General features: G+C 45.6%; 1 protein-coding gene across 1 annotated transcript; it reads right to left on the minus strand.

Moving 5' to 3' along the window:
• Window positions 1-2,051: 2,051 nt before the first annotated feature.
• LOC126561249 (small subunit processome component 20 homolog) lies at window positions 2,052-12,303 on the minus strand. The gene is made up of 5 exons (XM_050217206.1): window positions 8,085-12,303; window positions 4,914-7,773; window positions 4,671-4,836; window positions 2,663-3,649; window positions 2,052-2,570 (listed from the first exon to the last, which is right to left on the minus strand). The coding sequence occupies exons 1-5, from the start codon at window positions 12,277-12,279 to the stop codon at window positions 2,052-2,054; spliced, it is 8,727 nt and encodes a 2,908-aa protein (XP_050073163.1). The 5' UTR covers window positions 12,280-12,303.
• Window positions 12,304-13,014: the final 711 nt, after the last annotated feature.

Consider the following 13,014-nt stretch of genomic DNA (forward strand, 5'->3'; position numbering starts at 1 on the left):
AAACCGAAATAATCCATAAAACTTGTAAAGCTTTAGCACGAATCTTGAGATTTAATTTGCTTTGTTGGTTTTGCATACATGTACCACAACCGAAAGAGGTTCCCCCTTAGCATTTCATTTTCACATTCAAAATAATTTTCCAAGGATAGGATACCCGTGTACAGTTTAATCATAGCTGTAGTAGGACTTACTACATCGAAGGTTTTATGCATTTATTCGACTTGTTATCTACAGATTAATGCATTTCTTCTGACGATTCCACACTGCATACAATTTTAAATGCAAATAATTTACTATCTCATGTCATGCACGCTCGGGCCAGTGTACGATTAAAGGTAAATAATTTTCCGATAATTTATCAAAAGTGTTTGAAGTCAGTTAAATTACAAAAATGGGATCGGCAACACGACGAAAATAACGATGTGTAAAATGAACGACGGGAAAGCAATGTGAAATACCAATATTTTATTCATCAATCACCACCACCACCAAAGGATAGGCGGCTTTAGGTTTAAGTAAATGATAGTATGCGCCCGTGTATGCGTAAACATCCTTTTCTCGTTCATTTTTTGTTGTGTGTGTGTGGTATTTCTACGTGTTTGTTTTTCTTAGAGAACTTAATGAAAATACGAAATTGTAATACATAAAATCTAGTTCGGTCATTAGGAGATGGCGCAACACGATTCTGTCGTATCGATCACTCGCTTTTTGGTATTTGATTTGGAGTTTTGTCTTATTTTAGTTACCCTGATTATAGATGTGAACAAAAAAATCATTCAGCATTATTCTTAAATGGTAAACAATCTCATTCGACGAGTAGAGGTGGTTCAAACGAACGAACCAACGAACAAACCACGCTAAGCGCACTGTGTGTATGTGTGAAAGAATGATCCGTTTTAATCAAGTGTGGTGCTTGAGGACGGATTCGAGTGCCCGATAAAGGATGAATAAAACGTAATTAACTGACCATCGACTTGGATGTATGCATGATAAATTTTGTTTTACGATGACGAAGACAGAGCGACATTTTTTCAACCAGGCGGGTAGAGTTAAACGTTGGTTTAAAGGAATTTCGTTTCGTTTACAACCGTTTTAAAATCCGAAATGCGTTTAGTTACATAAATAATAATTTCATTTGATTAACAACTAGAAAAACCGCATTACTTCAAACTGTGAGTTAGAAGGGAGTAATGGAGCATTCCTATAGCAGTTACAGAATATTACAGAGAAACAACCGTGTTATTTCTTTACAATTGATTATGACGGTCCAGTGCCGTATTGTCAGAAACAACCGTGTTCTTTAAAGAAAAAATAATTTCACTATTATTTGTGACGAACCAAAAGTAAATTCTTCCTAACCATGAGAAGAAAACAAAAATGTAAAAGTCTGTTATGACACACGGAATTAACGCCATATCACTTCAGCTCGATCGGTGGTCTAAGAAAACTTTACGAGTCTATGCTGCACGATGACAAACTGCTGCAAAAAGCTCTAACAACTCGTAGAGTTCGTCATTGTAGCGGCTCCTTGTACTGTCCTTCCGTACAACAAACAACCCTACATAGCAGCTAGAGCAAGCAGAGGACAATACGGCGAAGAGCCGTCATTCTCAAATATAATTAAAACAAGCTAGAACAAGAAATGTTTTGATGATCAGAGAATAATTCAGTGGTACGAGCCCACAGGCTTCCCAGCATGCCTTCGCCTTCGAACCGTGATCTTGAAGAGTCGCACGAACATCTGAGGTAGTATTGGGTTTCAGAGGGTGGAGAGATTTTAAATAAACCCGTTTTAAACGGGTTGAATGAGTTGACGGAAATGAAATTCTTATAGTAATGAAAAATGCTGTTGACATTTAAAAAATGAGCTTATGAGATTTTCCTACTTTCGCTCGATTTTAGATTCATACAATAGACACTCAAATTCATGTGTACGGTATATGATTACGTTACCTTACAATTTTATTTCAATAAATTTCAGACAAACCATAATTTGCCTTGTAATAATGAGTGCACATTGCAGACAAAATAAGCACCCTCTGATCGAACGTTCACTCCCTAAACATTGATTCCATGTTACGCCGTTTTTTCGGTACTTTGCTTCGCTTTTTGGACGGTGCCCGATGTTTCACGCCCGGTATAACACCACCCTTGCTCTCCGCATCAATATCCAGCGGATCATCGCGGTCTGCCATCTTTCGCTTTCGTGCCTCCTTGGTGCGCATCTTTTTGGCCTCCTTGCGGCGTGCTGCCAGAATCGGTTGGTTTATCTTTTCCTGGGCCAACTTTACCCTACGCCCGGTACGCTTGCGACGTAGCGAAACTTCTATCGCGTTACGGATTTTATCGTACTGCTCTGTGCCTAGGCGGGCACAAATTTCTCGTCCCACTTTCGTAGCGACCTTGCGGAGCGCTATTTTGGATGGATCGTTAGTCGCATGTGTACCGGAAACGTCTTGGGCGGTAAGTTCACGAACGGCCGGAATTAGCAGTGATGGTGCGAGCTGTACCAACGTTTCCTGCTCCACAATCGCGATCACCGACGAAAGCCAGTGCAGCGCGTGTTTTCGCTAGAAAATAGAATAAGAGATGGATTAATTGAATGCATACTAAATGCGATACGATACGATTAGTTTACCATAGCGGCAACACTACCACCTACCAGCGTGAATACGTGCGGTGTTTGTACAATTTCACTCTGCATGACGTACCGTACCCGACGTACGAGCCAGTAAAGGTTAATTTTCTTCGACGACATTTTCTCATTCTCCAACGGTACAGCGCGAAGCACATTCGCTATCAGGAACAGAAGCTGGGTGACAAGTGCGGCTGCCTCGTCATCGTTTTCGCTAACCATACCACTGTTCGGTGTCAGCTGGGCACACAGGTCTAGTGTGAGTGTTTTGCAGTCACGCAATGGATCGCCGTAAAGGAATTGTTTGCCACCGGAGGACGGTGGGGCAATGTCTTCGGTGTCCATCTCACCCTCATCGACATGCCGTCCCTTTTTGCTTTGCTTCAGAATGTACTTGATGCGCTCGTGGATGGCGTCGTAATCGAGCTCGTTCATTATTTGATGCAGCACCTTTAGGGCACCGATTCGTACCCACTGATGGGCGCTGCTCAGCAGCGATTGGACGGTGTATGCTAGCGAATCTACCGTATCGTTGTACTGCTCGGTCGTCAGCAACGCAGGATACAGCCGAAGCACGGTTTGGAAGAAGTTTAACGTTTGTATGATCAAATGATCGGCCCATGGATCACCGTGCAGCAGTAGCGTGGTAATCGGTACGAGCGGCTTGACAAATTTTCCTTGCGTCGCATCTGTGGCGTTGTTCGCTTGTGGGACCAGGTTCTGAAGCAATGAGGGAAGCACTTTGTCCAGCCAGCTGCTGATAAAGCTATCTTTAGGTTCGGTTTGTAGAATGCGCAGCAATAGTTGGGTGGCGAGTTCACGTTGTTTGAGCAACGTGGAGCACAGCATTTCCTGCAGAGGCACGACCAGCGAGGCTATATCTTTTGTATCGAGACGTTTGAGCAGCGTTTCGATGCAATCAGCCGCAAGTGTCCGGATTTCTGTTGCATCATCGTTGGTCAACCGGAGGCCTACCACAAGGAAGATGGCAGCGTGGTTTTCCACTAAAGTTGCCTGGGAAGAGAAAGAAAGAGAGAGAGAGAGAGAGAGAGAGAGAACGAGAGAGAACGAGAGAGAAAAAGCCAAAATTATTTTGTAAGCCACAAATCGCTTTCGAATATTTTTAATATTGAATAAAATATTTCATATCTGGTTAGTTTGTTCTGTTTTGAGCAAAAGAACTTTTATAGCAAATGCAAAAGAACACAAAATGAATAGGGTAAACTTGTGGAATACAGAAAATTTATACGATGAGCGTAGAATGCTGACCGAATGATTGAGACCGAATGATTGAAGCCGAATGCTGAAGAAACGCAAAACACTCCCTCCGAGTCTAAGTACGAATCCAATTGATCATCTGTGAAGTGTATCGAATAATACACTCAAATAGGGCTTAATTTCAAAGAACAACAAGAACAAGATTCCATAAATGAATGAAACAATAGACTATCATCTGTAACGACCAACTTAGCAATCTCGATGCCAAGAACGGTAGAGGGTTTTGCTATCAGCAAGGTCAGGATTTGGGCTTTCACGGTTGCAGCTAGGATCCTTGAGAAAGGCATCGAAGCAATTGCTCCCTCATCACTAGAGTGAACACCGAGCTACAACTTTTCACCATCTGCCAAACTGCCAACTTCTACTGGATTCCGGATCATTCTGGAATCAACGGAAACAAGAAAGCTGAGCGTCAGGCGAAAGATTGGTTTCATCCAGCAGAAGAAACAACACCACCTGGCACAATCTAGACCTCGACAACAAACTCTGCCCCATTAAACACAACACCGCGCCATGGGATGATTCCAATTTCAACCGCAACCAAACTCTACAGCTTCACTCACTCTACAGCTTCTGACGTAGTCTTCATTGGTTTGATACAAAACCTCATATATAACGAGGCGAAAACTAAAACGATGTGGATGATAACAACAACCTGAGGAAACTTCTCCACACAAAACATGCATTATACGACGACTTAGAGACTATTAGCTTAGAATGGGTGTGAAAATCAGAACAATGAAAACGTAAATCTTACCTTCGGAAGCTTTTGGAACAATCGTTTGAGCACCAAACAGGCCGATTCCCTTCCATGCAGCACGGGATACTCCAGCTGCGAGACAAAGAACCACAAATGGGTGTGCACCTTTTTGCTGGTCGGGAAGTTCATAATATACTCCACTATATTCTCCCGACATTCCGCCCTAAAAACATCAAAAGAAGAAACACACAAATTGTCACACATCTTGACCACAGGATTCCGGAAGCATGTTTTACTTACCGCACCGTATCGCTGTCCGATTGCACGCAAAGCTCAAACACTTTGCTCATGAGCGCGTGCAGCTCGTTGAACGTGAAACGGCGTGCGAGTAGTGCCCGCAGCAGTACGAATGCGGTCGTTTGACGGCCCCCACCAACCGCCAGATCCTGCTCAATGTACATTACCAGCAGGCGCAACTGTTCCTGCGAGAAGTTGTAGGTGTTTGTGCCATGTTTCAAAATGGCCACGATTGCCCTAAAGCTGGCCCGCACCATACCAAAGTTGGGATTGTTTATGTCGAGCGCTACCGTATTGTAACGGTGCAGTATGGTGAAGATTGCCTTCACGATCTTGTCGACCGTTTCCGGCTGCTCGAAACTCTTCAACGACCATTCGGTGCTCCATAGGGCAGTGAAGCAATTGATTGAGTGACAAATAATTTTCGAGTGTTTCGAATCGAGCGAATCTACCAGCGTCGGTACGATCGGATCTACGAGCTGCTGTAGTAGCTTTTCCTCGTCCGAATCATGCCGCTTTCCGAACTGTTCGCGTCTGATGAAACTTAGCAGAATCTCCAGACCGCACTCGAGGAAGGCGGGATCGTTGCCTTCGGTTTTTGCTAGAATATGGTCCAACGTGGTTGTTCCGGCAGCCGATCCGTACCGTTTCGGTTCTTCGGGTATTATATAAATGCTGCCCGGTTTCGGTACCGCTCCGAGCAGCTTTTTCGCTGGCTGCTTCCCATCAGCATCAGCGGTTTGTTGCTGCTGCTCGGGGTCGGTTTCGTCAACCGCACATTGAGCGTAGATTCTTCCCGTCACCAGCCCGTACACGAACACAAGCAGCGAGTCGGGACGGATCGATTTATTCGCCACAATACCCTCCGCAATCTGATGCAGTGCATCGTGAACCTTGGCCACCGTTTGATGCGTGCGGTATTTGCTCAGGATCGCCCGGAACGGTGTGAAAAGATCCACGAGCATGCGTTCCTGGGCATACCTTGCCAGGATGTACAGCGTTTTGTACGGTTTGCGGGTGGATTTCGATTCTGGCATTGAATTTTTACGCAACGAACCCGTCTCGATGGTGGTACCGTTCATGAGTCCAATCAGCTGGCCAAAAATGTCTTCCGCACAGATGTGCACCACCGTTTGGAGTATGTTTTCCAGCACCGAACCAGCATCGAGATGTTTCTGCGCACGTTCAATAATGGTGTGCACGGTGAACGTTAAAACATGGCGCTGAAAGCCACGTGTTAACATAGCGAGCAAATTCTGCAAAACGAACGAAATGTACGACGGTCCAAGCTCGAGCGTAATGTGTGCCAGTGTGTTTCTTGCTTGAACACGGGCCAGCTTTAGGCGGGATTTCAGGAACGTGATCACCTTAATGATCAGTTTAGGCAAATTGAGTTCGATCTCTTTGCGGGGTAACTTCATGAACAGCTTCACGATGGCAATCGCTATCGGAAGCTTCAGCATTTCTGTCCGTTGCTTCGCAAAGCGTGCCTTCTTGTCCACGTGACCACTGCTGCCAATCGAGACCGGTGCTTCGGTGGCAAAGTTAAACGAAGACAGCAGATTGGGGATGATCGTTTTCGATATGTCGTGTACGATTTCACGCGCCACACGAAGAGCTAATGCTGGATCATCTTTCGTTGGCTCATCCTCCACAACTTCTTCGATCATAACTTCCTCATCTTCGGCTTCTTCTTTCACTTCTTGTTCACCGTTTTCGGCCTCTTTTTCCTCTTCGCCATCCTTATCGGTCATTTGTTTTTCCTGTTCTGCGGCAGCTTTGGCAGGGATGTCCTCTTTAGCTTCATCATTGCCATCCGTATCACGCTTTAACGTTAGTTTCGTATCCATTAAAGAGTTGACAGCAACCTTGACAGGATTGTTGCTAGTTTCGTCCGCTCCACCAGCATTGATGGCCGCCGAAAGATCGAAATGAAATGCATCCATTATGCCAATAACGATGCGCAACAATTGCTTCTGATACTCAAAGGAGAATTTTAGCTTTCGCAGGTACTGATGCAGCACCATGTGATATCCGCGCCAGGGTAGAAGACGGCAGAGATTGATTATACAGTTACCGGCTTCTTCTACCAGGTTCGTCAGCTTCTTGTACTCATCGTGGCAGATGTAGTGTGACACAATCGGTAGCAAAAAGTTGACCGTTGTGCGAGCGGATGGTCCACCGGCTCCTATTACACGCTTGTCGGTCTCTGGTTCCGCTTCGGCCATCAGCGATAGCTTGACCGCTAGTCGTCGCATAGCTTTCCGATGTTTGTACGTTTGCAGGTGTGTAATGTTCTCGAAAAAATCTCGTTCAGCACCATCTCCCTGTGCCGTAAAATGCCACAACTCAGCAAATACACGGCATTGCGGGTGTGTCGTTACACCCGGTTTCCCCACCATTCGGGCAAGCTCTCCGAGCAGCAGAATCGACTCGTTTCGACGTTCGTTAGCTGTCCGCTTAATCTTAAAGCCTTGTATTATACTGTGAAGGACGATACGATCAAGACAGTAGTCTAACTCGGTTGACCATTCGTTGGCCGATGCCAGATACAGAACCACCTTGCACACGTATTCGGTCGCATTTTGGCGGGCGGAAAAATCTTTTTCAAACTGTAACACGTGGAACGCTTGGGAAAGGAACACTATGGCGACGTTACCGGTCATTCGTTTGCCTTCCGGTGCATCTCTCGCAAGGAGCTGATCGATCGAACGATAGGCAGTTGTACGGGCAGCGTGATCCGGCTGTTCTACCCATCGCTTGTCCATTGCATTTAACTCGTGGACGAGTGTGTTGATCAGTTTCATTTCAGCCGAACGATGGGCAAAGCTTTCGAATATTTGGTACACAATTTTACGAGCAGCTGCAATCGAAAAACGAAAGCTTAGTGTCACGTAAAGAATTATCGAAATGAAAATGAGCAAGTGTAAATTTTAACTAAATTTAAAGGATAAAATAGATAACATAGTGTTCGTAGCAGGGCACAAACATTGCGTCCGAAGTACATATATGATTTATTATTCTTTAAGAAGAATGATAAAACATGAATAATTATAAATTTTCATCCTCTCAGAATAGCTGACTTTCGATTAAACTATATAGCACAAACAAAAACTTTTAGCACAGTACAAAAACTGTGGGCCAAAATGAAAGATTGTATAGAAAGTCACTTACCTCGATCTTTCACATTCTGCAAACACAGTGCCAGCTGCTTCAGATACCGTAACGGCTCCCTGACTTCGCTCAGCAGACGGGCAATAATGATATGCAACCGCCGTACATCCTCGCTCGCCTGCTGATGACCATCGCCACCAATCTCGCTCACCTTTCGCGCCAGAATAGGAAACAGCATGTTCAGCAACGAGACACGATCGTTCTCGTTCCGTTCTTCGTCCTTTTGATCGCTTCCGATCATTCCCGATTCGGCCAATCGTGTCAGAATGAGCAGCAAATCGCTCGATATCACTTTCTTGCCCTTGATGGCCTGCCGAATGTACTGCAGCAAATCCTTCACGTACGGTATGAGCAATCGACTACGACCGTGAAATAGTGGCGGTTCGTTTGAATCTGTCCTGTTTCGACCGTCTTCTTCCAGCATGCCGGCAAGTGCGGTAAAGATTTGTCGGCATACGGATGCACTCGTTTGGGAGCCACGCAACAGGTTGATCATTGCATCGAGCGGTGTCATTGAAGGTTCCGCCTCATCTGTATCCATGCGCTGGTGGTGATGGTCACCTTCGGTATCACAGCGACGTTCCAGCAGGGTATAGAATCGATTGCTCTGACTCCAACTTAGCAGCAGCTTAAGGAGTGGCGTAGGCGAATGTATACTATCGCTTGGAAGGTGCTCCAGTTGTGGCCAAACGTGTACCAACATAATGGCAGCCATCTCATCGTCGGTCCATTGATAGCTTGAGTCGTACTGATCGAACAACTCTACCAGCGCCAATAGTGCCTGGTTCTTGTACTTCCGATAAATGCTGTGATCCATGCGCATTAGTAGCGCATCGAAACAGATTTTTAAATGCATCAATTTCGCTGCAAAAACCGGTGATTTGATGGGAGCAATTTCCGTCTGCAACGCGGCAAGGAAGTTAAGCAACGTTTTCACCTTGAAAGGTGTTGGCGTTGGCACGACTTCAATCCCATCGTCCAGAGCAGCCGTTATGAAGCGTACCGTTTCGGTCGGAGTGTCTTTAAGCTGCTTCAAGTACACCTCATACCAACGATGAAGCAATAGGTCAAGCTCTTCCACCCGTAACCGACCGATAAACGTTAGAATGGTGGCTTTATGCTGTCCTCCTGTACCACCGTTGCCTAGATTTTGTTTAATTTTTCCATCAAGCACTTTCAGCACCAATTGCAGCACTTTTGGTCGATGTTCCTCGGCCACTTTGGTCCGTCCACTGGCGCTTGTGTAGCCGGCATCCTCCGTGTCATCCTCTTCCGACGGTACAAACACGGACAGTAACGCTTGCTTAAGCGTTTTTTCACTCGTTAACCGATTTATGAAATCTTTGTACGGTGTGAGCTGTGATCCGCCGAGCGTAAATATACCGGTCAAAGCCACCTTCTGTATTTCCTCATTGCGGCTACTAACGAGCGTTTCGTACGTGGCGTACAGTCGATCGGAATGCTTCCGTACCACTTTCGGTGTAAGTTCGGTACAAATTCTCAAATAGCTAAGCAACACCTGATGTGTGCCGGCGCCTGCCGATTGACTACTTTTACGCTTTACCACGGTGGTAAAGGATGTTGCTGCTGCTACATTCTCTTCTGCGGGTTCTTCGCCGTTGCCGACGGTGGTTAAGTTTGAGTTTGTTTTATCCTGCTCGAGATAGACAAAGAACCGTTCCACGATACGGTCACCCTTGGAGCGGCAAAAGTTGGTACAACGATGCAACATTCGAAGCTGCTGAATCCGCACATTCATATAGTCAATGTTGGGCTTCTTCGGAAAATGTTCCATGACTGTGGGAAAAAGGGATCTTCTCGATTTTGGCGATTCCTCTACCATTTCTTCGTCTGCGTTTACATTGTCCGAAGCTTCCGAAGGTGTTTCCTCATTCGCTGCTTCATGTCCATTTAGGTCGCCGGATTGATCTGGATCTTCGTGTGGTTTACGCGCCTCAGCCATCGTCAGCATAGTGTCAAACACAGTCCAAAACATTTCCTCATCTTGCTTTACCATATTATCGGCATACGTTTGTACGACCGTTCCCGCCGGTTCCCATAGAAGCTTAAAGTTGATGGCAAACATCGACAGCATGTAGCGCATTACTGTTTCGTTCCATTCGTTGCGTGCAACCTTAGCCGCCTGCTGACACAGCCGACCATCGTAGGTAAGGTTCTGGAAAAGGATCACCTGTTCCCGGTAGGTGTGTATCAAAGGTTCAATACATTCGATTTGTGCCATTGTACGGTACAGTGGACCCATACCGCTCGCTAGTTCAGGAAGATCGGCAAACGTTGCCATAATGGCGCATGCTAGCTGTCTCACCGTGGTATTGTAAGAGGCCGTAAGTGGATGTACAAAACGATGCACATGCTTAAAACGGTCGAAAGTAATTAAATTTTTGCGTTGGTTTGTAATGTAAACGAGCAGAAGGTGCACGCTGTTTAGCAGCAAGCAATCGTGTATGGTTACCACGGGCAGCAAACATTCCAACAGATCGAAGTAAGCTTTGCCATCCATTTCCTTCAAGTGTACGATCGTTTCCACTGCCAATGCGATAAGTTGAATCGCTTTTTCCGATGAGCCATTTTGAAGACCTTGAACTCCGTGTTTGATAAAATCGCGTACAGCATTGTTTGCGGCGGTTTTATCCCGAAAATTGGTCAAATGCGGTAAAACGATTAAAGCACTTAGATAGGCATCTGCCGCATGATCAACCACGTGCGCAGGCGTACTGAGCATCATTTTCTTCATGTAAGTTTCTAAATTTCCTTTCGACACAACATTCACCGGGAATGATTTCCAATCCTCCAGCTTCAGTCCATTACCACAGAGAGGTGATTTTTTCAACAACAAGCTAGCCAAAAAGCTCATCCTAGCATCATCCAGCTCCAGCTCAAGCCTTTTCACAAAGTTGGGCCATATAAGTGCTTCAAACATTTGACACTGTACGGTGGCCTCGATAAAACGATCGTACAGTGGACGATGGTCTAGCAGGAGCACGTTCATCGTCAACCGGCTCGCTTCCAGCTGGGTAAGTGGTAGATGTCTCGAACGGAGTAGAACTATGATGTGATTGACGATCGTTTCCTTAAACTCGATCGAAGGCGAAGTGAAAGATGTTAGCAAACGGATCAGCTGCGACACTGTGACGGACAGTGAATCACCAAGCAATCGGCCATACTGATGTTCCAAAACGATTCCACTCAGCTGTAGCAAGCGTGTCAAATATTTGACGATTTTTCCTTCGTCGGAACGTTCGCGTTGTGCATCGAAAGCAGCCAAACACCCGTCAATGGTACCGCGCACCGTTACCCAAAAAATCGGAATATCCTCTGCCTGGATACGTTCTACCACATCGGTAATCGTTTGGGTAAGTATGTCCTGCAAGATGTCCGCTTCCGTTTCGTCCAGCTGCTGCAAAATGTTGTACAATTGTTGCATCGTTTGCTTGGCGGTAGTGTGGAACTGATCCTGCACACCGTGCAACACTTCGAACAGCAGCTTGCCACACGCGAACGTTAACGCTTGGTTCCGCGTTTGGCACTTTAACATCAATCGCACGAACGGTTCCTTATCCTTCAGATCGCGCACCAAATAACCGAGACATTCCGTGGCAAAATCTATCGCATGCGGTGGACTACTCGTCTCGTCCAGCAGCGGTAGCAACCGGTGAAAGGTTAGCGTAAAATCGCTACGCAAGAAACTGCGCAAAATTTTAAACAAATGTGCCAAACATAGCAGCGTCCACTCGACACGATCCGCACTGTCCGAGTAAAGAAATTGTACGACCACCTCGAATAATCCGGCAAAGTATGGTCGAAACTCTTTCCTCATATCTTTCGCCAGTGCCACCACGAGCTCCAGCAGCGGTTGCAGCGCATCATCGGTGGCCTTTGACAAGCAGCTGGTTAGATGGTTCACTATCGCTTCTTTGTTAAACAGCAGCAGGGGCAAGGTGGCCGTTTCCTTAAAACCTCTTTGATAAGCGCCGTACTCATCGGTTAGATTTTGCAACGACCACTTCACCAACGCTTGCTGGAAGAAAGTACCGTCCTCGGTTTCCGGCAACTCATAGTCCGTCTCCACCCGGTACAATGCACCACGGCGCACATCGATTTCGTCGATACGCTCCCGGAAAGATTTAAAATGGAACGCGTTGGAAGTTTTGTGTTTTTGTGGTTTGTTTTTCATTTTGTTCACTTGCGCTGAAAGAATTATTCGTTAAAAAAGCACGATTCACTGTAACTTTCGCAGAGTGCCGGGGAGTAGCGCGCACATGTTGCAGGTAAACAACAAATGAAAAGAATGTACGGCTAGAACTGTCAATCAATGCATAAGATGTGTAGATATGAGGTGTGATGTTATTGTTTTGAACCGTTGACTGCTCGGTGAAAATACTGCATAAATCATAGAACATTCAAATTCACGAGGCGATTCCGTTGGTAGAGAACGACAGCGGCTTCGGTCTTCACACGGCTGGACCAGAATTCCTATCCTATCCGAACCGGTCTCCCACACTGAGGACTGACTCTCTTACAACTTCGTAGCAATAAGTCTGGTTGGCCATTAGATGGCCGGCATGCGAGCCTAGAGAAGGTCGTTTAATGGTAGAATAAGAATAAGGAAATACAAATATTAAAATCATTGCCGTTGCTTCCAAGAATTATACCTATCCACGTGGTAATTAGAAAAAAAGAAATCCCATTTTGAACGGATACTATATATATATATATTTGTTTTTGTTTTCTTTTTTGTTCTCTCACGCTATTATTCCTCCTTTCTCTCTGTGCCACTGTTTGTGTCTTCTAAATCTCTCGTTAAATGCTCTTTTTTTTTCAACACGCAATGCGAACTGAGTTCCAAACATGTGTCACTAGAAAATTAAACAAACAGTTGCGGTTTCTTCTCCGCCTCGTCCCCCTACGT

This window comes from Anopheles maculipalpis, chromosome 3RL (assembly GCF_943734695.1).
Source record: "Anopheles maculipalpis chromosome 3RL, idAnoMacuDA_375_x, whole genome shotgun sequence".
NCBI lineage: Eukaryota > Metazoa > Arthropoda > Insecta > Diptera > Culicidae > Anopheles > Anopheles maculipalpis.

Bases quoted from the DNA above. Each gene is read 5' to 3' on its own strand.
- LOC126561249 (XM_050217206.1), bottom strand. From the start codon at position 12,279: ATGAAAAACAAACCACAAAAACACAAAACTTCCAACGCGTTCCATTTT. The intron at 4,837-4,913 runs GTAAGTAAAACA...TGATGTTTTTAG, and splicing joins TCGGACAGCGATACGGTGCG to GGCGGAATGTCGGGAGAATA. The intron at 3,650-4,670 runs GTAAGATTTACG...TTCTCTTCCCAG, and splicing joins TGTTCCAAAAGCTTCCGAAG to GCAACTTTAGTGGAAAACCA.